Consider the following 25,597-nt stretch of genomic DNA (forward strand, 5'->3'; position numbering starts at 1 on the left):
CTTTATTATAATTTTTGTCGGCACCTGAAAAAACATTTTCTACGTGTGGCAAATATTTACCCAAAGCTACATTACCACTCAATACAGAGACATGGCCACATTCAGACACAGAACGTCGTACAATCACAAGGTTCAGAGTCGTATCGAGTTTGCATGCACATAAGTGCATGCCGTGTTGATTGTTGTTGCCGGGAAAGCGATAGAAAACCGCAACGAAAGAAGATGACTGAAAAAATAAAACAACGTTTCGGTCTCGGACTGTTGGGCAACAGTCGATGTCAGTGCTTTGAACGCCGGCACGGACGAGACACGTCGCATGACGTGACTCTGCGCCCTGGTCAGTAACATCTACTATACCCCATACAATCACCATCCATTCACCCATCAAAAAATCGACATTACAACATAGTAGTCTGCGATATGTTGTCGTTGTTTATCGACATTTTCGATTCATATCGTATGATCTTCTCAAATGTTGAGTACGTGTTGCCGTGCTAATTCTGCATACATCCGTTAATTTAATCTCCCTCGTGGTATGATAACGCTCGTTAGTTTAAATATCGCTTTATATTTAGTATTATAAAAGTGCTCTTTTTATACTTGCGGCTTATCTGTGATTTATTTTTAACCTTATATTGGTGCTTGTGTGTGTTTCCACTAATCGGCCGAGAAAAGCAAACGGTGGCGGTAGATAAGTATCGTAGTGTGTGGTTGTGATACTATTTTGCATGATCCATTCATTATAGAAGTGGATTGAAACGAAATAATAGTACAAAATTTAGTTACGTGTCTTATGAAATATAGTATTAAAAAAATATGTACGGTTGGGTGATTATTCCGCAAAAAGCGCGTCACTAAAATCTCGATCACGGAACATCTGGCACCCAAAAACTCCATCAATCGAAAGCTGCGAAATATTGTACTAACGAGAACTCGAGTGCCAGATATTCCGTATTTTGCTGGCAATGATTGACTTGCACGCGATCGCAATTTGCGCAATAATACGTTTACCATATGTTACAGTTGAAATGTATCTTCCAGTTGTAATATATTTTGACTAGTTGGAATATATTCCATCTAACCTGGTACCAACTACCGTTATAGTTGAAGTGTATTTTCAGTTCTGATATATTTTGACTAGTTGGAATATATTCCGTCTAACCCACGTAAGTTGATTCATATGGCGAATTACATTCCAATTTGTCAAAATATATTACAACTGAAAATACAGTTCAACATACCAGGTTAGATGGAGAGGTTGAGTTTGCGTGAAAACGTCACTCGACTAGTAAATTGAGTTGGAAAGCCACATTTTTGTTTTGAACACATTCTTAGAGTTATCATAATACGGTTCTCACTACCTTTATTCGTAATATCTGGCAAATATTAAAGCATTATTGAATTCTAAAGCATTCGTACAAACATCAGAACTGTCAAAACTCAACTGTTATATTACAACTGGCGCACAATGTTGGAAGTGTATTTGCGCTTGTAGACATATAATTTACCAGTTGAATTACAATATATTCGAATATGAATGAATGAATATTCTAAAATATACTTCGACTGATATATACAAATATCTATCAGAAGTATGATAGATACAGATTCTAGGAATGTTCTCTCAGTTAAATTTGTTTATTTAACCTTTTCTGTGTTCAAATTAATTTATTTTTTTACACATATAACTTATATATGCATATATATGTAAAACAAAAGCCTTATTTAACCTTTTCTGTGTTCAAATTAATAAATTTTTTTACACATATAACTTATATATGCATATATACATATGTAAAACAAAAGCCGATTCGTGTATGCGTATAATTCGATTCTTATTGGCTGTCATCAAATTCGTTTCTGATTGGCTGTCGTTAAATATTCAAATAGATTCGATCCACATATATTTCATAAGAAAACAAACGAATGTTCACTATTATTTTAAGTGTTTTATATTACAAATACCGAGCAAAGGCGAATGGAAACACTAGTTTTCTATAAAGTTTTCTGTAAATTAAACTCAACATTATTATATAACAAGCTTCATATTTTAGCTCCATTTAATTTAATTTCAAACTGCATATATGTATGTATAATTTAATTCAATTCTGATACAGTGCATACAAATTAATTTGCAGATAAAAGAATTGTACAAACAAATTAAAATTATATGAAGCAAACAGTATCTGAATAAAAATTGACAATATTTACTTTCACAACAATCACTTACAGACTCGATATTTTTGTTGACCTTGAAATCTACTGATTTTTGAACTGTTTAAAGAAAGTTTTAGAACTGAAAACGTCAATCAAACGATTGAAACAATTTGCTTATCATTCAAGCGTAATAAATCGATGTGTAAATACCTACTACTCTACATTTTACACAACTCAAGTTGATATGTGTATGTATGCAATTATTTTAAAATAATATATAGCATCCCCCATATTTTTTCAGTCATAATTACCCTACAGAGGGTGCTAATATGGCCACAAGTTTAAACATAAAATAATTAATTATTTATTAAGCATGGATCGATGCTACATATGTATGTATAATATATGCCACAATGTAGTAAAAGAAAACTAAACCTAACTTAAATATACATATGTATATGGTATTTAATTGATTGTTAATTTTAAATGACACTTCCAGTTTAAAGATCCGTTTATATGTACATATTATACGGCACTGCACGTCAACAGCTCGACCCAACACTGCACGAAAAAGACTACTTCTATTCATACTATACAGCACCGCCCGTTTTCGGCACGTTCATACTTGTTTTGGACGAGTGCAAGACAAAATTGGCTTACATATACATACATTATAGAGAGCAACGAGACGGCACAATATTGCTTGAGTCGTATTGTCGAGAAAACATTGTATGACTTTTCTGAAAATATTCATATGCACATGGCAATACTTTTGTTAGTACTAGAGAATATTTTTCGTATTGCTGTTGACGTGCATTTGCTAGCTTGAGCTGTATTGGTATAAACGAACCTTTATATATAATTTTTGAACAATTTAAGACTCTAAACGCCATAATTAATTTCAAAATACATATGAATGTCAGGTTTTTAATATAATAATAGACTTTTCATAATGACATCAGCATTGTTGATGGACACGCAACTGTGCATAGTACATATTTCAGTATTACGAATACTAATTATCATTTATATGAATATTTCATGTAATTTTAAAGTGAAATTGTACGTGACGCTTACACGTATAAATAGCTAGTGTTAGTGACCGTCAGAATAGTTATATGTATTTATACATTAAAAATAAAAATACAATTACGTTAATATTTCGCCTGTTGTAAAAATTCCGCCCTTAGGCGATCCTTATTTACTTATCCCGATGGGACGCTACTGATAGTCATACAATTTTTCTAGTTGAACATAAATATTGCGTGCAGGTTTCTGACATATGTACAAGACTTTTTCTATTTTTTCGTTAAATAATTATATATCTTTCAGAGAAAACCCTCCACTTGTTTTGTTATAATTGGGTATGTTTACAATGACTATTGTTGTGAATGTGTATAATTTTTATTGTTTTGTAACTGAACTTCTTGGAAAGAGCACGCGCATAAGGTCAAGTCTACCGTGTGTAAATTGGATTTACAGTTCACTGAAAAGAAAACGGCGAAAAAACTGAAAATATCCGGATTATCGTGGCCGCCATTTTGATGCTTTTTCACTGCCGATGACCCACAATGGTCGAAAAAAATCGGAGAAATTTTCCATTATGTGAATAAACTGTCCAACGACTGGTGCATGACCTGATAACAATAACGATTGCATTCGAGTGTGTCCGATTTTGAACAGATAGTGTTTCGGATGATTGATAAAGGTGACTACACAGTCGATCCAATTTAGGAAACTTAAAAATTATATTTGACAATGATTTGCTCTCGTTTAAGAAATACGACCGTTTAAAAAAATGGGAAATTTTTACAGATTTTTAGCTTTTGCAGTCTTTAATTAAAAATTTAGTATTGCTGTGCTAAAAGTGAGCATTTAAATCAATAGTGAGATGTTCTAGATTCTATTGATTGTGATATTTTATTACTTTGAAATATTTATAATTAAATATGTAGCAAATTTCAAAAGTCAAAGATATACTTTTTTAATACATTTTTTCCTTAATATTGTAATCTGGGAACATGAGAGATTATCCACTGTCTAAGTGCATTCGTGGGTGAACAATATAGACGCCGGATTAGGCTAACGGGACTCAAGTAAGTGCCCGAACAAATTATACGCTGGAGTTCTCACAGACCTGGGCGAGTGCGTGCGTAAACAAAGACTCGCCAGGGAAGATCTTTAAGTGCATAGACAATAGACACACTAATAAGGAGATACACACGGTAGATCAGATTATTCTGGAGTGGTTCCGTGTGAACCTCTTGAATCGTTGAATAAATGCTGTGAAGCGACTTTGGCCTCTCATTTAGATCCTGAACTCACCCCTACGTAACAGTAATATGAGTTACTTTCGGTTGATTTTCAATTTATCGCGTTCATAAGAATTGGTTTTTTTATATAAATATTTTTTTATCGAAATATACTAATCCGAGCGGTAAATTATGTTAAATTACAATATAAAATTTTCTATACTCATCGCTTATCGCTCAATTGATTAGCGATTGATTTAGTATCCGGTCCGATAAGTAAAAAACGTGATTTTTTGTTGCTCAGTATTGTAGGAGATCTTATTAAGAAAGAATAGTCAATGTCAGATTAGAAACCAAAATCGGAATGTAGATATTTGACTCTCAAATCATCTCATCTCATAGTATCACTGCTTTCAAGTGACAAATATGAATTTGTCACTGTTTTCAGGTCACAAAAGTGAAGTGTGAAAGCTATTGATGCATATAATTAGAATAATTGTTTCACATGAAATATGTTATAAATAATTATACTTTGGATTTTGACCAGGGAAATACCCTTTTGGGATAGGGCAAGTTGCCAATGGGCCGTATTTGGTAATACATTAAATAATATCTAAAGGCTAGCGTAAATATAACAAACAACTTTCTCTTCTTCACTGTTAATGTAAACATAGATATCCTTGGAAAATGCCCACTTTTGGTCCTTGCGGTTTATAGATAATATTCAACGCTAATATTAGATGTCCATTGATTTGGTAATAACAATTACAATCATGTTATCGTTCCCTTCTTGTTTAAAAAATAATTTTAATTTTATAAACTACTAGTGATTTTACCCGGCTTCGCACAGTATTTGTTATAAAAACTGCTTAAACATGGATAATCTAAGATTAAACATTAATTTGTTTTTTTATTCCGGAACTGAAACGGGAATACGGATCCGGAATTGAAACAAAAATTCGGATCCGGAACTGAAACAGAAATTCGCATCCGGAACTGAAACAGAAATCTGGATCCGGAACTAAAAAAGGAATCCGGATCCAGAAATGAAAAAGGAATTTGAAAACGGAACCGAAAACAAAACTAATCGATTTCGATATCGTTGTCAAAGATACCTTGATTTGTTTTCGATACTTCCACCCAAAACTTAAATACATACATACAAAGTCTCTTTCGAAATTATATATTAGATAATAATTCCTTGAAAGATATAAAGCAATTGTCTAGTTCTAGTGACCATTTATTTATTCATGCCTCAATTCTCAACCGACCCTTAGTTATACATAATACATAAGAGCAACAATGGTCAGTGGTTAGCATAGAATGCCAACAACTTAGGGATCACGGGTTCGAGCCCTGGCCCGGTGTTAATGGCCAGACCTTGGATATAATTATGTATGTATATGACTACAGATCGATCGTTTCCTATCAGAGTTTACCAATGTATATGATTTCATTATTGAAACGTTTTCTTGTCAAGTACTCTCTATATGTCATCTCTATAATATATGTAAAAAATGGGACTAGATGTCGCCTTGGGTAACCCTGTAATATCACCATGGTAAAAATAATATATACAAACATAGTATCAATATTTTGTAGGTCATATGAGTTATACAAAAGCTGATAAAAGATCAGATGGATCATGGACATCAGACAAAACGTTATTGATGAGATTGTTCGCGATCGTATCGTTCATTTAATCGTCTATTACAATGTGAAATCAAAATATATGTACATATTTAGTTCAATATACATATACCTTTACAGTTTTGAATGTCCTGGCGTGTGTTTGATGACAACAATATATTAAGTTTCGAACGACATATGACCCATATTGTTCAAGCATAATAAGTGACACTTCGGTGTTTGCCAAATAATATTACATTATACATATTTATGTGTTTGGATATTTTCAGCTGAAAAAATACAAGTGTGCATTTTGCAACGCTTGAGTATTATTACCAGCGCGAATAAATTTTGCATTTCAAATGACGTACTGTAACGCAATTGGCGATTTGCAAACGTGCACTATTTTCAAAACTACAAACCGCGAAGAATGCATATCATATGTTTTTTTTATAATGATAATATGTACTGATGTACGTATGTATATTATTACACATTAGTGAAGTGAGAGTCGGATTTTGAAAATCGGACCGTGTCTGTTTTCAGGATGTGCCTATACCTACTTACATACATACGTACGTACACATATAATGCATATTTGAAAGTATATACGTGATATAATAGTTATGTATTTTAATGTTTTTCAGTTCGTTTTTAATTTTAATATTTTATTCATAATAAATTGTAGACAGGATATGATACGTTCAATAATTCTACTTAATGGATGCTAAAATATGGGCAATGCCAAATTTTTGTTTACTTAATTTATATGTCAAGCTTATCATGAACGACTTCGAATGTCGAAATTCAGTACAATAATAACAGTTTATACACAATAATAATCTTGATCCTAAAACAACAGCTGATTAGAAACACTATGACGAAGTGGTCTATTAGAAAATCGACCAACTTAATTTATCTGCCGAATAGTGTAATATACCTATACAATAGTTATATTCAGGGCTGTGGAATCGAAGTCGGAGTTGTGGAATCGGAGTCATAAAAAATCAACCGACTCCGACTCCTTTATATTTTCTTTATTACGGTGTATGATCAACTAGATTCTCCAATTTTATCGATATAAATGCACTAATAAATTGAAATTTAATTAATATCTTATTAAAATCATGAATTTAAATTACATTACAACTAAAATCGTTGAAACGCACGTATTTTTACTGACCTCTTATACGTTTCACATGGTATTTTATGTGTTTTCGCCAAAACCAATTGTTTCCTCCATTTCATACTATTTTATTTTAATTTTTACCCCCATTTTTTTATTAAATTGATCTATTTGTATATGAAATTCATACACATATACTATGAATGTACTTATATTTTATTTATACCTATTTCACTACCAATAATTCAAGAAATTGGTATATATGTCAATTTTTATTGATTTTTAGAATTCCTTTAATTTTTTATATTTTGAATATCGCTATTATTTTCATAACTAATTAATAACAATTTTATACGTTGGCAAGAAAAGTCGATCTTTCTAAAATCATTCAAGTTGGAATCGGAGTTTGGTGTCTGAGTCAGAGTCGGAGTCGGAGTCGGAGTCGAAGTCAAATCATAACAAAAAGTCGAAGTTGATAAATTTAGATTTAGCAGAGGATTTAGCTAGAACTTTATTTATCAACATAACTTCAAAATTGTATTTGATAGAAGAAGACTTTACACAAATACCACAATTAGCGATCCTACAACGATGCAAACATTTAAGTTGATTTTTATAACCTCTTCTTTTTAGGCTTTTTAGGAAATATCCTAATATAGTATAGGTGCATATTTCAAAAACGTCATTCCAGGAGCGTCATTTGGGGGGGGGGGGGGGCTGGTGTGGGCAGCCGCCTCCCCCTAGTATTGAACGGGACTATTCACGTTATTTAATGTGTTATTGTGAATTTGAATTAAAATACTAAAGCAACAAAAATAGAATATTGAAATTCTTTAGAACACTATACGTCGATTTTCCCCGTTTCCCGTCAGAAAAAAAATGTTAACTCCCAAATATATTTTGTTTTGTTGTTTGTCATGCTTTGAAAGATATTTGTAAAACTCGTTTATCCTACGAAACAGACTTTTGAATAGGATTGCCTTTCTATTAAATAAAAAAATATATTATGATGATTACAAGAAATAGTTAAAATTCATATACACTCATTTTTTTAATATAATTGAAATTGAAATGAAATGATGATGGAAAAATTGAAATGACGCCCTTGCGTCATTCATTCAAAGCAGTATTTTACATATACAGTTTAATTTTACATACGACTTACTCTGAAACACTTTCAAATCTTTTCAATTGAGATCAAACCAGAGCTCGAACCCGACACCTCTCAGTTGTTAGCACTATACGCTAACCACTGAGCTACGCTACTGGCGATAATCTATCATTGAAAAGCTGAAATGCATATGCATTAAGTTCGATAATACGGTGTAAATATTTTGGCATTAGGTTTTAGACCTTCAAAGTGTGCACACCAAGTTTCATCATCATAGCTGCTTCCATTCCTTGTAAGCAATGGAAGTTATTATTTACTATTATTCTACTTAGTTACTTCCAATTATTTACTATTATTCTACATATATTAATTTGTTAAAGGTGTAAAAAATCACTTCCTTTTATAACTTGGCTCTTATATTTATATGATTACATTAAAATAACACGTTAACGTGATCACAATATTTTAATAATTCGTTTAAAAAAAAATACTAGAGGGGAGTCAAATAACTTATTTGCCAAAAAAGTAATGCTGCGGGGTTTGGCTGTGGAATAAAATAGTGTTGACATTTACACTTCAAGAGAAGACAATCCTATGTACGAGTATTTTGACATAATGTATATTCATGAAAAGATGTAACTAACTGTGATTACGTAACATTTAATCATGTGATTTTATCAGTACACGTGTCGCAATTTTTAACCGTCGAAGCATTCTTTAATTATCGAAATGGTTCATCAGATTTTTTTCACGCAATTTCGAAATTTTAAAATATCGCATGAATGTGCAAAGTAGCAGGAGGTACGCGAGCACGAAATCGTCGGTTATAAATTTGCGTTTATTGCCCACTAATTTCGTTGCATTTGCGATAAATGCATTTTAATTATCTTACCGTGTGAATTTTTGTATCATTCGCGAACACAGGCCAGTATTTTAACAAAATAATAAGTGCAATTGCCGCAATATGCGGCAACGCGGCCTTTCACTGTGCGAGGCCACGTTCAATTTTTAAAATTGTGTTTTAATCTGAAAAAATACTGAAAAAACATAATCGACGAGAGAGTTGTAGTGAACGTTGATATTTGTACTTTGTTGATCTCAAAAAAAAAAGTAAGAATTGAAGAACTGATTCGTGCGATTCGAATGTGACAATTGGACATTGACAAATGTTCGCTAGTTGAAAATCATTATATTAAAAATGTTTTTTAATAACATATTTTTTAAATAAATTTAAATTTTGATTTAAAAATAATGGTATGTAAATTTTATTGAATGCAAATTTACTTAAACTTCATGAATAATTTAATTTTAATAAACAATATTTGACGTTCATAATATGTACCTGTATAACTCAATCAATCATTTCATTTAAGCGACTCCGTTTTTTTTTCCTTTTTCGAGCAATGTTTTATCATTTTTTTCCCCGACATATTAACTTTTTTATGTATATGTTACAGTGAAAGCACATTTCAAGTGAAAATGTATCAAACAATGAATTTAACCCTAACAACCCAATCTTAAATTAATAGGGCCAACCCTAACTTAACCTAACCTATCCTAACCCGTAAATATTACCAACCCTAACAATCTAATCTTAAATGAATAAAACCAACCCTGATGATGTACATAAGTGGTTATAATTCCATTGAAATGTCCGTGAAAATATATTTTCACTTAAAATATAATTTCACATAATATACATACATACATATAAAAAAATAATAATCATGTATGATTATTATTGTAATTGATCTTCAATTATATATAATTGATCTTCAACCCCTAAAAGGCCATAACAAAACTACTCAGAAAAACCGACGCTTTTCATGATTAATTCATATACGTTTATAATAGCCAATTTTGGACAAAAGTCAGTAGAAAAACAATCACCTTTCAATTAAAGTAAATCATAAAACGAACAAACTAATGCGACAGTTACCATCAAAAGACACGCGAAATCAGTCCATATAAGTATTATCTTGAAAAAAATGTCATTAATCAATGACATTCGTGTGTCTATGTGTGCGAAAAACCAACCTAGAGGGGTTGAAATGCGCCGAATCGATATTCCCTAGAGTAGGTACCTATTGTTAAACGCAAAGAGAGGGGGTTAGAACGACCCCGTTCAGTTCCCGCGGTCAACAAACCCGGTTATGACGCGCCTCCGCATTTCTACCATAAAAATTAGCAATGGATGACACTGATCCCAAGGAGGATCAGCCCTGACGTGAGTGACAATCCTCAATAGTCCCGTAGATCCAAAATTCCGCCATTTTGTGCCCGAATCGACCGTCAAAATGGCAAATTAAGCGTACGCAATGGTTTTTTACTGCCAAAGTTTCGTATTACGCAAACGTTACGTAAACTTTCAATTTGTGTTTATGTGTTTTGTTGATATTGTTTTTGTTTTTGTTTTTGTTCTCATTTTACGTAAACGAGTTTGCTAATTAATATTGTGATTGTTGATTTTATTAGAAATCATTAATTGAATTAACGCAACGATTAAACACTTTCAAACATTTGGCGAATTTCGTATGCTTTAGGAAAGTACACTGCGCTAAATATACAAAAATGGCGAACGTGAATGTATGTATGTACATATATTTTAATGACATATGAGAAGCTTATAAAATGTTCATGACGTGATTTAATTCCATTTATATTCGACCTTCTAGTACCAATTTTATATCAGTGCAGTGTACCTTTACCAAGATTCAAAACATTTTTACAATTTTACATATTTCGCAAAGTATTTCAATTGATATACTTAACTTTAAGGCTTGTAAATATTTAAATGAAAATCTCATTTATATGTAGTATGTATTACACATTAGCCTAGGTCTAATTCTTGTTCTTGGTCTATGTAGGTCTAGTTTTTTCAGTAGAAAATAAAAAGATCTATGAAATCTATAAATCCATTAAATGCAATTTCATATTTTATTCTCATCGATACAAAAGCAGTTAGATGGTTAATATGTACACATAGAGTTCTTAATCCATAAACACATATTTATCTTCGTATAATCTATCTAAAATTCGATAGTGAAAAAATGGACTGTAGATAAGACGTTACTTAATAAATATTACACGTGTCGTTAAAACTTTTCAATCTTAAACTTTTCAATCTTAAATTATGTAAATAAAAAAATTACACCTAACCTTTCATGTACAATTGAAATGCACGACTTAACACCTGAAGGTCGAGAAATTGAAATTGAAATATTTTCAAAATTGTTCGATCGAATACAACTTGTAGCTGATTCACTGAGTGATATAATGATGCTGAGATTAGATATTTATTTTACGGTCGATTAAATTATTTCTTATGCTTTTTACTATGGGGCTTATGAACATAACCTAACCTTATACTTCAAGCTACGATTATAATAAAAAAAATAATACGTACCAAAATGTGTAATCTCATTAAAACCAAATCAGCTTTTTTTATCACAACATAATCCTATAAAGAGTTCAAAACTTATTTAATACTAGCTGTATTACCCGGCTTCGCTCGGTATTTGTAATATAAACCGCTTAAACATGACTAATCTAATAGTAAACATTTTATTAAATTTATTTGAATAGTTTTATTTTACATACATTTATTTGAATACTCATTTGTTTTTTTTTATTAAATTGACTGTCACGAACAAACAAACATATATACAGACATGTATGTATAAGTCTCTTTCGAAATTATATGTATACCAGAATCCGGCGCCCCTCCCCCCCCCCCCCAGCTCCTTTGGCCCCGGCGCCCCTCAAGAGGCTTCGCCCCCGGGGATTTCGAATAATTTGTTCGATGACGTCACGGATTTACGAACCAACAATACGTACATACAAAGTCTCTTTCGAAATTATATAATAGATTGTATTTATTAATTTAAGCTAAATACGAATACATATGTAATGTTATTATGAAGTGTAGAATTTTTTTATTAATTTTCATCCTAATAAGTAGATGTAGGACCGGAAGCGTGCTTTTTCCACGAAACAGGGCGTTTTGGGCAAACTACAAGGCTAGAGAGCATAAAAAAAGGTTCATCATAAAAATGAACAAAGCACGGTGAACAATTAACAATGAATTGCGCAAAACTAGTCCGTTCTTTACTAATAAGCAGTCTTAGGCGGTCGATGGATGCTTTTCTCACAAAAAATGATTCACTATTGTCGATTTCATAGAAAAACTATGCTATTTTGCTCTCTTGCTTTGAATACTAATGAAGCGGTTTATTGTAATTTGAAAAGTATCCTTCCAACGCCGATCTTTGCTAATTAGCGTGGTGAAAATTCAAAATATATAATACAATATTTCAAGATAGGACTAAAGCATTGGAAAATTCCCTTTAAAGAATCACAGCAATAATGAATTTCACAGCAATGATGAATTTCTTAATATAATATATCTCTTTATTTATTTATTTTATTCATATACATATTCCAGGAAAACCTTACAGGTAAACCTCAATGCGCTTTCCTGGCCAATTTATGAAAGTAATAGTATTTATTTAGATTTCATAGATGAACCTAACATAACAGAATTATATCTAAGATGAAGCCTTTCGCACGTGACGTATTTTTTACTTCGATTGATGTTATCGGTGTTTCGAGACTTCAATGAACTGCTTATAAACATAACATGTTCTTGGGCATTCAGCTAAAGTTTTGCTGCTAAGCCCCAAGACTTTGTCGACAAACTCGCCGGTAGCAAACGAGCTCAACATATTCACCAACAATACTTAATGACAGGTTGCGCAATCATTGCGGTCGTTATCGCACTTTCGATTTTTTTATGCCGTATGGCCGCTCAGTCCACGTCGATTCTTCACTGCGAACAGAACACTCTACTTACTACTTACTTCTACACCTGCATTAATACTTCTGGGAATTCTACTTTCGGATCATGGGATAGAGGAGAAATTCTGTGAGTGCACCTTAACACCTTTCAGTCAGAGCTGGCAGCGTTTGAATCCGTCCCCACAGGGTAGTTTGATCCGATGACGCATAAGACGCGCGCTTAACTTAACTTTTAATTTATTCAATAGCATTTTTTCAATAGCACTATCATTTTTAAAATGCTTTAGTGGGCTGAATTCACATGGTATCATCAATGAAAAAATTTTGTACCAATTAAAAGATTATTTTCAATTTTAATATTTGGCTATGGCATATGAGTTTCACATTTTTAAAATATAGAATATTTTAGAATGCGAATACTCAATCTTGACCTAAATTTAAAAAATATTATGATGGCCATTATATGTACATATATCAATAGTTGAATTTTATATATTTACTCGTTGTAAATATATATATATATATATATATATATATATATATATCATAGACAGAGTTTACACGTTCTATGCAAAACTATACGAGAACGACAACGGCCAATTCCCCACTCTGGAATCGACACACGGCCAAAGGGTTCCTGCAGTATTGCCTAGCGAAGTAGAGGCCGCGCTAAAAACTGCAAAGAATGGTAAAACCCCAGGGGAAGATAATATTCCCATCGACTTACTAAAATGTGGCGGCCCCCCCCTAATTAATATCTTAGCTAGGCTTTTCAGCAAATGCATCCAGAACCAAGCTATACCAGAAGGATGGAATAACGCAACTATCATTTTAATACACAAAAAAGGCGACAAAAGCGATATCAAGAACTACCGACCCATTAGTCTACTTTCAGCGGTCTACAAGCTCTTCACGAAGGTTATTACAGAAAGGCTGAAGAATATCCTCGACGAGAACCAACCTATAGAGCAGGCAGGGTTTAGGGCAAATTTCAGCACAATGGACCACCTCCAAGTAGTTGGCGAACTAATCGAGCGCGCCAACGAATATCAACGGCCACTGTGCCTAGGTTTCGTCGATTATGAGAAAGCCTTCGATACAGTTAGTCATAATGCAGTACTTAACGCTCTAAAAACACAGGGAGTGCCGGAACCCTATGTGGGACTGTTAGCTACAATATATAAGAATGCCACAGCTTCAGTTAAAATTTTTTCAGGTACAGATAGATTTAGCATAGGAAAAGGAGTAAGACAAGGAGATACAATCTCGCCCAAGTTATTCAACGCGGTGCTTGAGGGAGTTTTCAGGAAATTGGATTGGGATACAGCCGGAGTAAGCATCAATGGTCGCTTTTTGAGTCACCTTCGGTTCGCAGACGATATAGTTTTAGTAGCTCGTGATTCAGCTGACCTACTTATCAGACTAACACAGCTGGACAGGGAAAGTAGAAAAGTAGGATTAAAAATTAACGTAGATAAGACTAAACTAATGTTCAATAGTTATTGCATGCCTGATAGCATCCCCTTAGATGATAAACCAGTAGAAGTAGTAAATAATTATTTATATTTAGGTCAAATAATTGACATGTCTGGTAGTAAAAATGAAGAGATAAAGAGACGTATGAAATTGGGGTGGAGTGCATTTGGACGGATGAATGCTGTTTTTAAATCAAAAATGCCACTCTGCCTGAAGAAAAGGATCTTTGATCAATGCGTTTTGCCAGTGATGACGTATGGATGTGAAACTTGGACACTGAACGCCAAGATGCAAAATAAAATCCAATGCACTCAAAGAAGTATGGAACGCTGTATGCTTGGCATAACGAGGAAAGACAGGAAGCGGAACACGTGGGTGAGAAATATGACAAGGGTAGTGGACATAGTGGATAGAGTGAAGAGATTGAAATGGCAATGGGCGGGTCACGTAGCTAGGAGGATGGACGAAAGGTGGACAAAAGAAGTGCTTGAATGGTACCCGAGAGAAGGCAAAAGAGTAAAAGGAAGACCGCAAGGAAGATGGGTGAACGAAATTAGGAAAATGTGCGGAATGAGATGGATGAGTGTTGCGCAAAACAGAGACGAGTGGAAGCGTGTTGGAGAGGCCTTCATCCAGCAGTGGATGGCGAATGGCTGTAAATGATGATGATGATGATATATATATATATATATATATATATATATATATATATATATATATATATATATATATATATATATACAAATTTTACTTCTGAAAAACTTATAAAATTTCAAAAATTTATTTATTTATTTTTTAAGCGGATTATTTCATATCTATCGAATGCTTTACAAATATTGATCGGCCAGAAAATTTTATACATATGTATAGTTCAATGTATGAAAATATCGATTATTCCATTAGTTTCCGGCTTTCCATTTCCGGTTTTGAAATCAACAAATCTACAGTAAATTGTACACACATATATACATATGTACGTACATAATATTATATAAAATATCTAATGTATATTCATGTTGCATTTTGTAGCTCATATAAAAACAAATTCCACATATAAAAACAGATTCCAGATTTCCAATTTTTCAAAATTTGATTCCAGTTATATTAAAAATTCATGTTATTATAAAAAAAAATCGATACAAAATATTCTTAGTTTTACTTCTATTTAATAGACTTGGCTTAATGTTGATCTTCATAGATTGGATCATTGAACGAATTACAAAATAATTCCCGGCTATTATGGTACCGTTGCACTTGCACATGGAGAAAGTGGAACGATCGTCTTGGATCGAATTGCAGTTGAATTAAAAGAAACTTTTATACTCATTCTTAATAACATTTTTATCGACCTTGTTTTATATATTTTAATTTTATATTCAATACATGTAGCATGCATACATATTATACCATGAAAACTATTTTTTTCAAAACTGGAATCAATATATATGTATGTAGAAGTTGTGTTCAGTTGTGATATTTAAAATAACGAATACATTCGTCATTGATCCGATTGTCAGATAATGACCGTTTTTTTGTACACACTTTAAATTGTCAACTAAAACAAATTTTTCATAGCGTACGTGTAATCATGTCACTAGCCACATATGTAAGTACTCCTATCATCAATCAAGTGGTATTTTGAATCCGTTTACTTTCACTTGTGATGAGATTTGATATTACATGGATACAAATTGTTATTGTGTACAATAAATTTAGATTGGTTTTTAGTTTATGTTGGTTTTGTATTGCAGCGAAGATGTCCGGCTCGAGCAGTACAAAGGGACAGCAACAGAGATTGTCTCCAGATGAATCCCGTATTCCGATTTCGTTCCGGCGGTCGCGGTCGATGCGGCTACGCGGCGAGAGGAACTACGCCCCCGGGCCCCCTTCGGCGCCGGCGCCCCCCGCCTACGCCACCCGAAGCCCCGGAGCCTGGCCCCCGCCCCCCTTCCCCCGCATCTCAGAATCCAGAGAATCTTCAGCCCCCAGCAGCGTTCGAGCCGACAGTCCACCCTACAGTGCCGCCACACCTCACAGAACGCGCAGCCTAGTAAGCGCACAAATACCACCCACCACCCCCTCCTACATATCCAGGGCCCAACTCTGTCCAATTTCGTTCAAATCCTTCTGATAATAACTGATTCATTATCAAAGATCGACGGTCGATGGATGCTTTTCGCACAAAAAATGGTTCACTATTGTCAATTTCTTAGAAAGACCATGTTTTTTGCTCTCTTACTTTGATCACTAATGGAGCGATCTATTGTTATTTGAAAAGCATCCATAAGATATATTATTATATCTAGAAAATAATATGTCCTTTCCTTTCATGTGTGATGTTATCAGCGGCGGGTTATCATTAACCACTTACGAGAGCTGTACACCCGAAACCTTAATTTTGTTGCCGTTCCTTTCTTCAATATATACATATGTTGAGTGAATGTATATATTGAGTGAATGCGACAATATATATCAATATATATATATTGAGTGAATGCGACAGTTGCGTTTCGACCAGATAAAACGTATTTTAAATTAACAAAATCGAGGTTTCGTATTCTCCTATTTTCTCCACCGAAACTGGACCAATTTTAAAAAAAAATCATCATCGGTATGAAAAAGATATTTTCTGTGCAACTATGCGCGTATTTCTTTTTAAATCGACCGTTAAATAAGCACGCTGAACTCTTTTCGTGGGTATAAAAAAGAGGTGATTTTATTGATGTTTGGCGGCTCCTAGCTCCTATAAAAAATAACTAATCAAAAAAATAAAACGATAGATGCAACCCAATGGCAGATATCCATAGCATATTAAAAAATAATTTCTCTAGTGCCATAATTGAGGGAGGGAGAAGTCTAATACGTTTGTATGGACAAGGCGCTGGTGTCCAGCCCTTTTAATCGCCACGCGTTTGTAGAAACCGATTCGATAATTTTATATGTGTTTAGTGCCAACCTTTGACACTACCTCTTGAATATATCACAAACTAACGAAAAACATTGACTTTTTTCAATTTCATTAGTATCATAAGATATTTTTGATGTCACTGTGAAGAAATCAAAATTAATTTCGAGTCATAGCCGTAAATACGAAGGAGCGCGCTCCAGTGCGCTTATGGCGATAGGCGGTCGGTTTCTATTTAGACAAAAAAATGGGTTCACCATTGTCAATTTCTATAGTCAATCTTTTTTTTGCTCTCTAGCTTTGTAGGAAAATAGTAATCAACCCTCTTTCCTGGGAAATAGAACCCGAGCGCCGAAGTCTAGTTATCATACATCGAAAATAAACGCGCGCTTAGGGCCCCCGAATCTTGGGGCCCCCGAAATGGGCCTTTGCTACCAAAATTTACAACTTAAAAATTATTATCGTTGTCCACAATACGTTCGTAAGCCAAGAATAAATGAAATTAATACCTATTTTACATAGTATTTTAAAATAGTACCTATTTTATTCCAACTATTGGTGTTTCATGTATGTAAATATGTACATATTGTAAATAAATGAAAAAATATGGTTTTGTAAAATCCCAATGAAAAACTATATACTGAAAAGCATGGTAAAAACGATGATAACATTTTTTTTTACTGAAGTGGGGGCCTCAAAGTTCTAATATAAAAGACATAAATATAAACAATTCGCTTTTCACCTTGGCCTTAAATATTTACTTCTAATATCGCTAAAACAGCTTGAGCTAAAAAAATCTTCCATTACTTGGTTCTAAAGAGTCCTTTATGATACTGTTGCGTAGGGGTGGGTGGAGGGTCCAAGTAAAAGGCCAACAGTCGTTTCACAGCATTTATTGATGATTCAGGAGTTACACGCACTGTCACTGCTCCGTCCAGAATGCCATGATATCGCCTACGTACCGCTTTATAAAGGGTAGATCTCTCAGGACGCCTAATCTGTTTACCTGTTGTATAGTCACGTATTCGGATATGTATTTCCAAGAGATTGGGTCTTCCCATACCGATTCTGAGAAATAACTAATAACGGTCATTGTTTAGCCTAAATGCACTTAGAGTCCAGATATAATCTTTGGAAGTAAGTGCATGCATTTAGTTAACCGATAACAGATATCCGTTGGTCTAAGTACAACTCGCTCAATCCACGGCGTACGTAACAATACATTAAGTTTTGAAAAAATTTAAATTCACAAATTGTACTGACAATTAGACGTAATTGGCTGGAACCTTAAATAGAATTATTTTTTTTATATTTAATAGCCTTTTTATTAATATTTCATTAAAAGCCTTTTTATAGGGCGTAAAAAGGGCCTGTCTCAAGTCAAAACTCAAGTTCATACAATTTAATGCTGTTCTTTAGTATCACCATATATTTCTATAGAAATTTGATTTACATTCTACAAAAAATCATTTAATCCTTGTTCGCAAAATTAATTATTTCAACTCGAATACGCCTCTGTCGAGTGCGCTCACTCCCCATAAGTATACTCTCCTGCCACAAAGTACGCAACACAGTTTCCTATAGACGTTCACTGAGACGAGTTTTCCGCATCCGGTACCCAGAATTTTCCTATCAAAATTTGCCTGCATCAAAATCAATTTTTACTAAAAAACCATTTAAATTAAAATTCCGCAAAATACATACATAATATCTCCAAATGGAATATATGAACATGTTCGCATGTCTGGTCAATCGATCGCAGTTTGTTGAAACCCAAGTCGCGGACTTTAATTTACGCATTATTTAAAATCATATATAAAATGACTTGTATGCTGGACATTCGGTTATTATTACCAACTTAGAAAATAAAAAAAAATCCCAATGGATCCACCGGAAATGGCGAACAAGCCGGAAACCACCTCCAACCATACCATGCATCTCAAAGTATGTATTTCCTTTAACTGCCAAAATCGATATAAATACGTGTTTATAAGCTATTTATTTTCAATGATTTCAATTAATGATCCGTATGACCTTGTATATACAAATGTAAAATAGCCACACCCTTTATAAGTAATAATTTCAGAAGTTTATATTGATTTTTCATTTGTATTGATTAAATATGGTCAACAATAGAGAGCCTTTCTATAGCATTTGTGAATATTATCAATGCGTAACGATTCGATTACTCTTCTAGGTAAAAAATATAATAGCAAATGAGTGTGCTACTTGATTTCAAAACTAGTTAATGTTATATTTATTTTTAATTTAATCGAGATTATAATTACGTAAAATATGTAAAATTTTAGTTATTAATATTTTTGTATTATATAAAAATACTATTATAATATAAAACTAAGAACAAAATTCAAACGTTGGACAAGAGAATGAATTTAGGACGATATAAACTTTTGATCTAACTTCTCGGGGGTCAAAATCTAAATACCCAAAGCTCAATATTGCGAAAGACCATCCAACACTTCAACAAGTGATATAAGATGATATAAGATGTACCAAGTATCAAGAACAACAAGTGATATAAGATGTACCAAGTATCTTCTGTCAATCTTAGGCTTTATTAAAAAATATGTGTATTTACTACTCAGATTTATAAAATGTAAAATTTTGCTTCATCCATTAAAAAAGTATAAAACACTTATATTAGCCCACATCAAAACTAAACCGATTCTTTCTAGTTTAATATAACTGGCATTAAAAAAAGCTTACAACTATCCTATTCTTGGTTTTCATTTACATACTATGTACAGTACATTTTCATAACTGAACTTTTATATAAAGTGGCTAAACCTTTCCTTATTTCCGAAAAGTCTTATATAGAACCCGTTACAGCTATTTTAAATTTTGTTTGTATATATATAGTGGTTTCAGTTTATTTGAATCGAACAAATAAATACGTTCTTTAAGTATATAAAACTATAATAAAAGTACTCTTGTCGATGGAAAATGTGTGATTAAAAACATCAAAATGTATAATAATTATTTTGAATTTGATTTTCAGTCCCTCAATCTGCTACAACCAAACGGCCACGGCCCTAAGTCAGCCAAAACTCCAATAAAATCACCTCTTCATACAAAAGCATTTCCAACAAAGCTGACACTGCCTCCCAACAATGACCGAATCAGCCCCCAAACCCCACCCGGATCTCCCGAAGACGCCACCCACCTGGATGATGACATGGACTCACTGCACAGCTATAGCAGCGTCGCCACCACAGCTTCCTGCGATCACGCCTACGTGGCCAGAAACGGGACAACATTCAGTGGCCGCAAGATGAAATATGTTGTTCACTGTTCCGCACACGCCGGCCAAACAGGCGAAGAATACCTGACACCCACACAAAGAGCCCAACGCCAAATAAGAAGACTCAAAGCCCTGTTGAATCAAGCTAAATTAGACTTGGAAAAAAAGGATAGTGATATATTTAGACTGACGAAGGAAGTTGTAGAACTGAGATTGTACAAAGCCTCCCTGACATCTCCGGACGAAAAATCAAACTCCAGTGATGCTGTAACCGTAAAAGAAAACACAGCGGATGAGATCCAAACACCAGACTCACCTAACTTGGCTGATCTTACCGATGACGGTCCAATAAAATCCAACTCTGAGTACAGCAAGATCGACAGCGTCGACTTCAAAAGTAATCATTTGCCTTCGTGTAGTTTAAATTTAAGTGATTTGCAAAGTTCACTAGCTGATTCCGGCCATTTTGAAGATTTGACAAATTCTTCCATACATTCTAAGGATTCCGAAGGTGCGCCGATGCACGACAAAGCGTGCGGCGTTGATATAGTCGATAAGGAAGACGAACGTTTAAAGCTGATTAATCTGTACGAAAAAAGAATTGAAGATATAACGCGCAGACAGACAAACGATTCGCAGGAGATGAAGAAGATGCACAATGACAGGGTAGAAGCTATATTGCAAAAGTTGGCCGATGTCAACACGAGGTACAGTGAAATAATGCCTAACTATGAGGAAGCTAAAGAACGCATCAGGGAGCTGGAGAGGCAGTTAGAGCAAGTCAGCAAACAACTGGCTGATCAGGAAGATAAACACCATAAAATGTATTTGCAAATGTATTCAAAAGGTCAAGAAGCAGCTAAATATGAACAAGCCAATCAGGTAATATACCAATACCTAAGAACGCACCTTAAAACAATATTGATTAAAAAATTATAATTGTCTTTGTATCCGAAGGAATTGAATCTCACCCACGCTTATTCGAGAGTGTCGGTTCCGGAGTTATTACAAGAATTACAGATCACCCAAAAAGAATTGGATAACATACGGGTAATGTGATGAATATATTTTCTCAATGTTTTATCTTACATCCTAATTTTCATAACATTTTGTATCATATCAATATAATAACTCGACAATGTATTTTAAAACGTGAAACATCTATCACCTTGGAGCTGCTAGGAGTGATGTGTTTTCGGTATAACAATGAGTTCCAATTATTTATGTAAATATTTTGCAGGACCTTAACTACTCACCAGAGCGTACGTCGTCTAAATCGCGAATTCTGCTAAGTGCAAAGGAGGCTGTTTCCCTCTGGGTCCTGGGCGCTCGAAAGGTTTGGCTTTCAATGAGCACCGTCAAATACATAATCGCTTGCATTATTTTGGCTTTCGACCAAACTTTAATTTGCATTTGTAATTTATTACTATGGTGCACTCGAGCATGGTAGATTTTATTTATATTTTTATTTTTTGTATATAGTTAATTTTGTACATAGAGAATAGTTGTCATTATTCTATTTCAGCGTTCAGCGAATGCTACTAACGAAACAGCCTCTTTTGTCATTAAAAATAAATAGATGTTAATAAAGCAAGGGTGTTTACGAACTCAACTAATTTCATGTGTGTGCTAACGATTGCTTTCATTTCTAATGAAATTTTGTGATTAATATTTTGATAATAATACTTTATTTGTGTCTCAGATGAATCAAAAGGTAAGACATCATGTAATTCATAAGGCATCTGACGTTTGACAGCTGTCAAATAGACAAGTGTACCAACTTAATAATCTTTTTCACCACCGGCATGTTTGACTCAAATCCAATTGATATTTATGTTAAAAATTATAAATCTGCTCTATTACGTGTCTATAATCCAATTATATAAGTCTGAATTTAATAAAGTTTAGAATGGATATATATAATTAAATTAAGGTGACCATTTTTTCCAAATTCAAAACCATTTTTTTCCAAAATATATTTCTAAATACTTAAATTATTTAAAACGAAGATTAAAGAATCATGGACGTACATTTATGAAAAAATAAATTCATTTTATTGAATGCTCTTATAAAATTCTACACAAGACTAGTTAAAATTGGGTTTTACACAAAACTGGTTAAAAAGAAGTAATTAGCATTAACATTAACATTTTAAGGTTTCCTCATTCAATTTCATTTTATCACTGGACTATATATTATTTATTAAAGTAAAAAATCAAAGTAAGAAACTACATTTGATTAATTTGTCAATATTTTTGTAGAATACATCATTTTCGCGGTTCGGTGATTACTAAAGAGCGGACCCAGAGCGCGCTGTTCATTGTTCACATGTTGTAAATGCATTGTTAAAGGTTTGCCGAACCTTTTTAACAAAGCATTTACAATAATGGAACAATAGACGGCGCGCTTCCGGTCCTACTAGTGATTACTAGTCAAATGTGGACCGGTCACAGGACAACCGGTCGTTCTAGATCGGTCACACGTGATCACCCGTCACACTAAAACTGGTCACAAGAAAACTAATTTTAAGATGTGACCAGTTTTCTCGTGACCAGTTTTAGGGTGTAACCAGTTTTGGTGTGACGGGTGATCACGTGTGACCGATCTAGAGCAACCGGTTGTCCTGTGACTGGTTCAAATATGACTAGTAGTCCGTTTACCCATTTTCGCCGAAGAATTTGTATATTTATCCATCTATTAGATAAGATAATCCTATTACATAAAAGAGTGTACTGGTTTTATCTCACGATTTACCAGGACAGATACCCAAAAAACCAGTACTGTCCTGGTAAAATCAGTACGAATGGTCACCATAAATTAAATGCATGTTTTCAAATAATAATAAAATAGAAACGTTTAGTTAAAAAACAGATACGTCATTTCAACTTTTTCCAGGGAAGGGGGGAAATTTGTGGTTTGTTCTGTATGAAACCTTTTTTTTGGAAGAAGCTTCTGATCGACATTCTGTAGTTATAGTTTTGGCTGGTCTAAACTTTCAGTAACGAATGATCGATTTAATTAAAATTCATATTATTTCATCAAATGATATGCATTTTCCTGCCGAATCTATGGCAATGGCGATGGGGGAAATGTCTTTTGAAATGATGTACCTGATTTTATATTTTTAATAGACGGTATTTTTGTAGTACATATTATGCACGATAAATACATATCATTTATAAGCATGAATTATGCTTTAGAATGCCACTTTTTTTTTATGCACATTAGCATATTGGCTCTGGAACATAAAATGCATTTATGCAAGATTTCTGTGTATAATTTTTGCTTATTATTTTAATTTGGATGTGCCATTGGTGAAATTATTCCTTTTGTATTTAATATTTATGTGACGATATTACTTAATCAATACTTTACCTAATTTGTCTCAACATTTTCCTTCTTACTCATTGATGTATAATACACTAGATGGGCCCAGACGTGTTATTTTGGTCGGAGATCTTGTCTTCACTAACTGAGGGGTGCGGGGGGTTTAACTACCGGGGAAGTTGGGTTTTTTTCCCTACGACGCAGCGGTACCTACCTACCTACTAAGAGAAACTGTGCATGCGCCATGTATTTTGCATGCGCCAAAAGGGAGACAAGTATAACACGTGAGGGCGGATCTAGTATATTCTAGATCTATGTTCTTACTAATATTTTTTGATTTTTATACTTCTAATGTTCATGAGAACATGTTATCACGGCGAATTTTCACCAAACGAACAGCTTTTTTTTTATCATGGCATAGAATAAGAAACAAAGCAAATCTACACTGAAATCACAACTTACAATTACTTATTCGATTATTTCAGGCGATGTACAAACGCATTGTTGAAGCGCAAGCAGGATCCAAGAGAAACGTAGACCCGGAAGTGACGCTGCAATTCCTGAAGTCGGCTATCTATTATTTTCTGACCGATAAGGAGAACCATCAAGGCCACCTGAACGCCATTGAAAGCATATTAGGATTTTCAGAATCTGAAAAACAAAACATTCAACGAGCTAGGGCAAATTAAATTTATACTAATTAGATAAATTATAAAATTAATCCTTCCATCTGTTGTAATAATGAGGCCTCGAAAACATGTGTAGTCTAATTATATTATATTAATACTAAAACAATCAAATTAATTGTTTGCAATTTGTATATATAATTTTTTAACAAAATGTATCTTACTTAGATAAAGAATCATGATAGTGTAGTCTGTGATCTCAATAATTCAAAGCACTTTTTAAAGCAAATTTAATAATTGTTAAATATAGCAATTTTTTCTCAATTTATAAATACATTTGATGTTTTAAGAATTGTCTAAATATTAAATACAGGTTGTTTACGCATTTTACGATTTCGTTAAGATTTTTAAATTATGCAATTTCAGCACTTATGAATGAAAGATTTGAAATCACTTAGAAAATTTTTAACAATCGAAAAACACGTATTTAAAGACTAGGGAAACCAAATATGTAATTAAAAAGTAATGCTTTCCAACCGAGTTTAAATATTTTTCGATGCTTTTGATCACGTATAAAAAGGTGCTCCGGATAAGCGTAATTACCAATATGTATACACATTAGCCTTCACATAAGTTTTATTTTATAATGAAGATTTACAGCAACGAAGTACATAGACTTTTCGGTTGCATCATCTGAAGACTAGTTTGAGAAGTGTAACTTTGTATTTATTTATAATTGTGTGATTGTATACTACCATGTTTAAATCGGCGTCCAGATGCAAACGCATCTCAACGCCATTATTTTCGATAATTTAAACATGGATTAAGATTTATCGTCTCGTTACATTGTCTTATTTATTTTATGCAAGATTGTATATTTAGAGTAAATAAAAAATAATAATACTGAATGAGCTTTTGATTTAAAAAAT

General features: G+C 33.3%; 1 protein-coding gene and 1 long non-coding RNA gene across 2 annotated transcripts in view; both read left to right on the plus strand.

Moving 5' to 3' along the window:
- Positions 1-19,315, plus strand: part of LOC143921171 (uncharacterized) — an 895,047-nt gene extending 875,732 nt beyond the window's left edge. The window contains exon 3 of the long non-coding RNA XR_013261404.1: positions 18,298-19,315. This is a non-coding gene — a long non-coding RNA (uncharacterized LOC143921171). The remainder of the gene's footprint in view (positions 1-18,297) is intronic.
- On the plus strand, positions 80-25,574 carry qtc (GRIP domain-containing protein quick-to-court). Its single transcript, XM_077444300.1, has 6 exons — positions 80-337; positions 16,300-16,598; positions 20,473-21,597; positions 21,673-21,765; positions 21,956-22,051; positions 24,528-25,574. The coding sequence occupies exons 1-6, from the start codon at positions 154-156 to the stop codon at positions 24,729-24,731; spliced, it is 2,001 nt and encodes a 666-aa protein (XP_077300426.1). The 5' UTR covers positions 80-153; the 3' UTR covers positions 24,732-25,574.
- Positions 25,575-25,597: the final 23 nt, after the last annotated feature.

Source organism: Arctopsyche grandis, chromosome 13 (assembly GCF_051622035.1).
Source record: "Arctopsyche grandis isolate Sample6627 chromosome 13, ASM5162203v2, whole genome shotgun sequence".
Taxonomy (NCBI): Eukaryota; Metazoa; Arthropoda; class Insecta; order Trichoptera; family Hydropsychidae; genus Arctopsyche; species Arctopsyche grandis.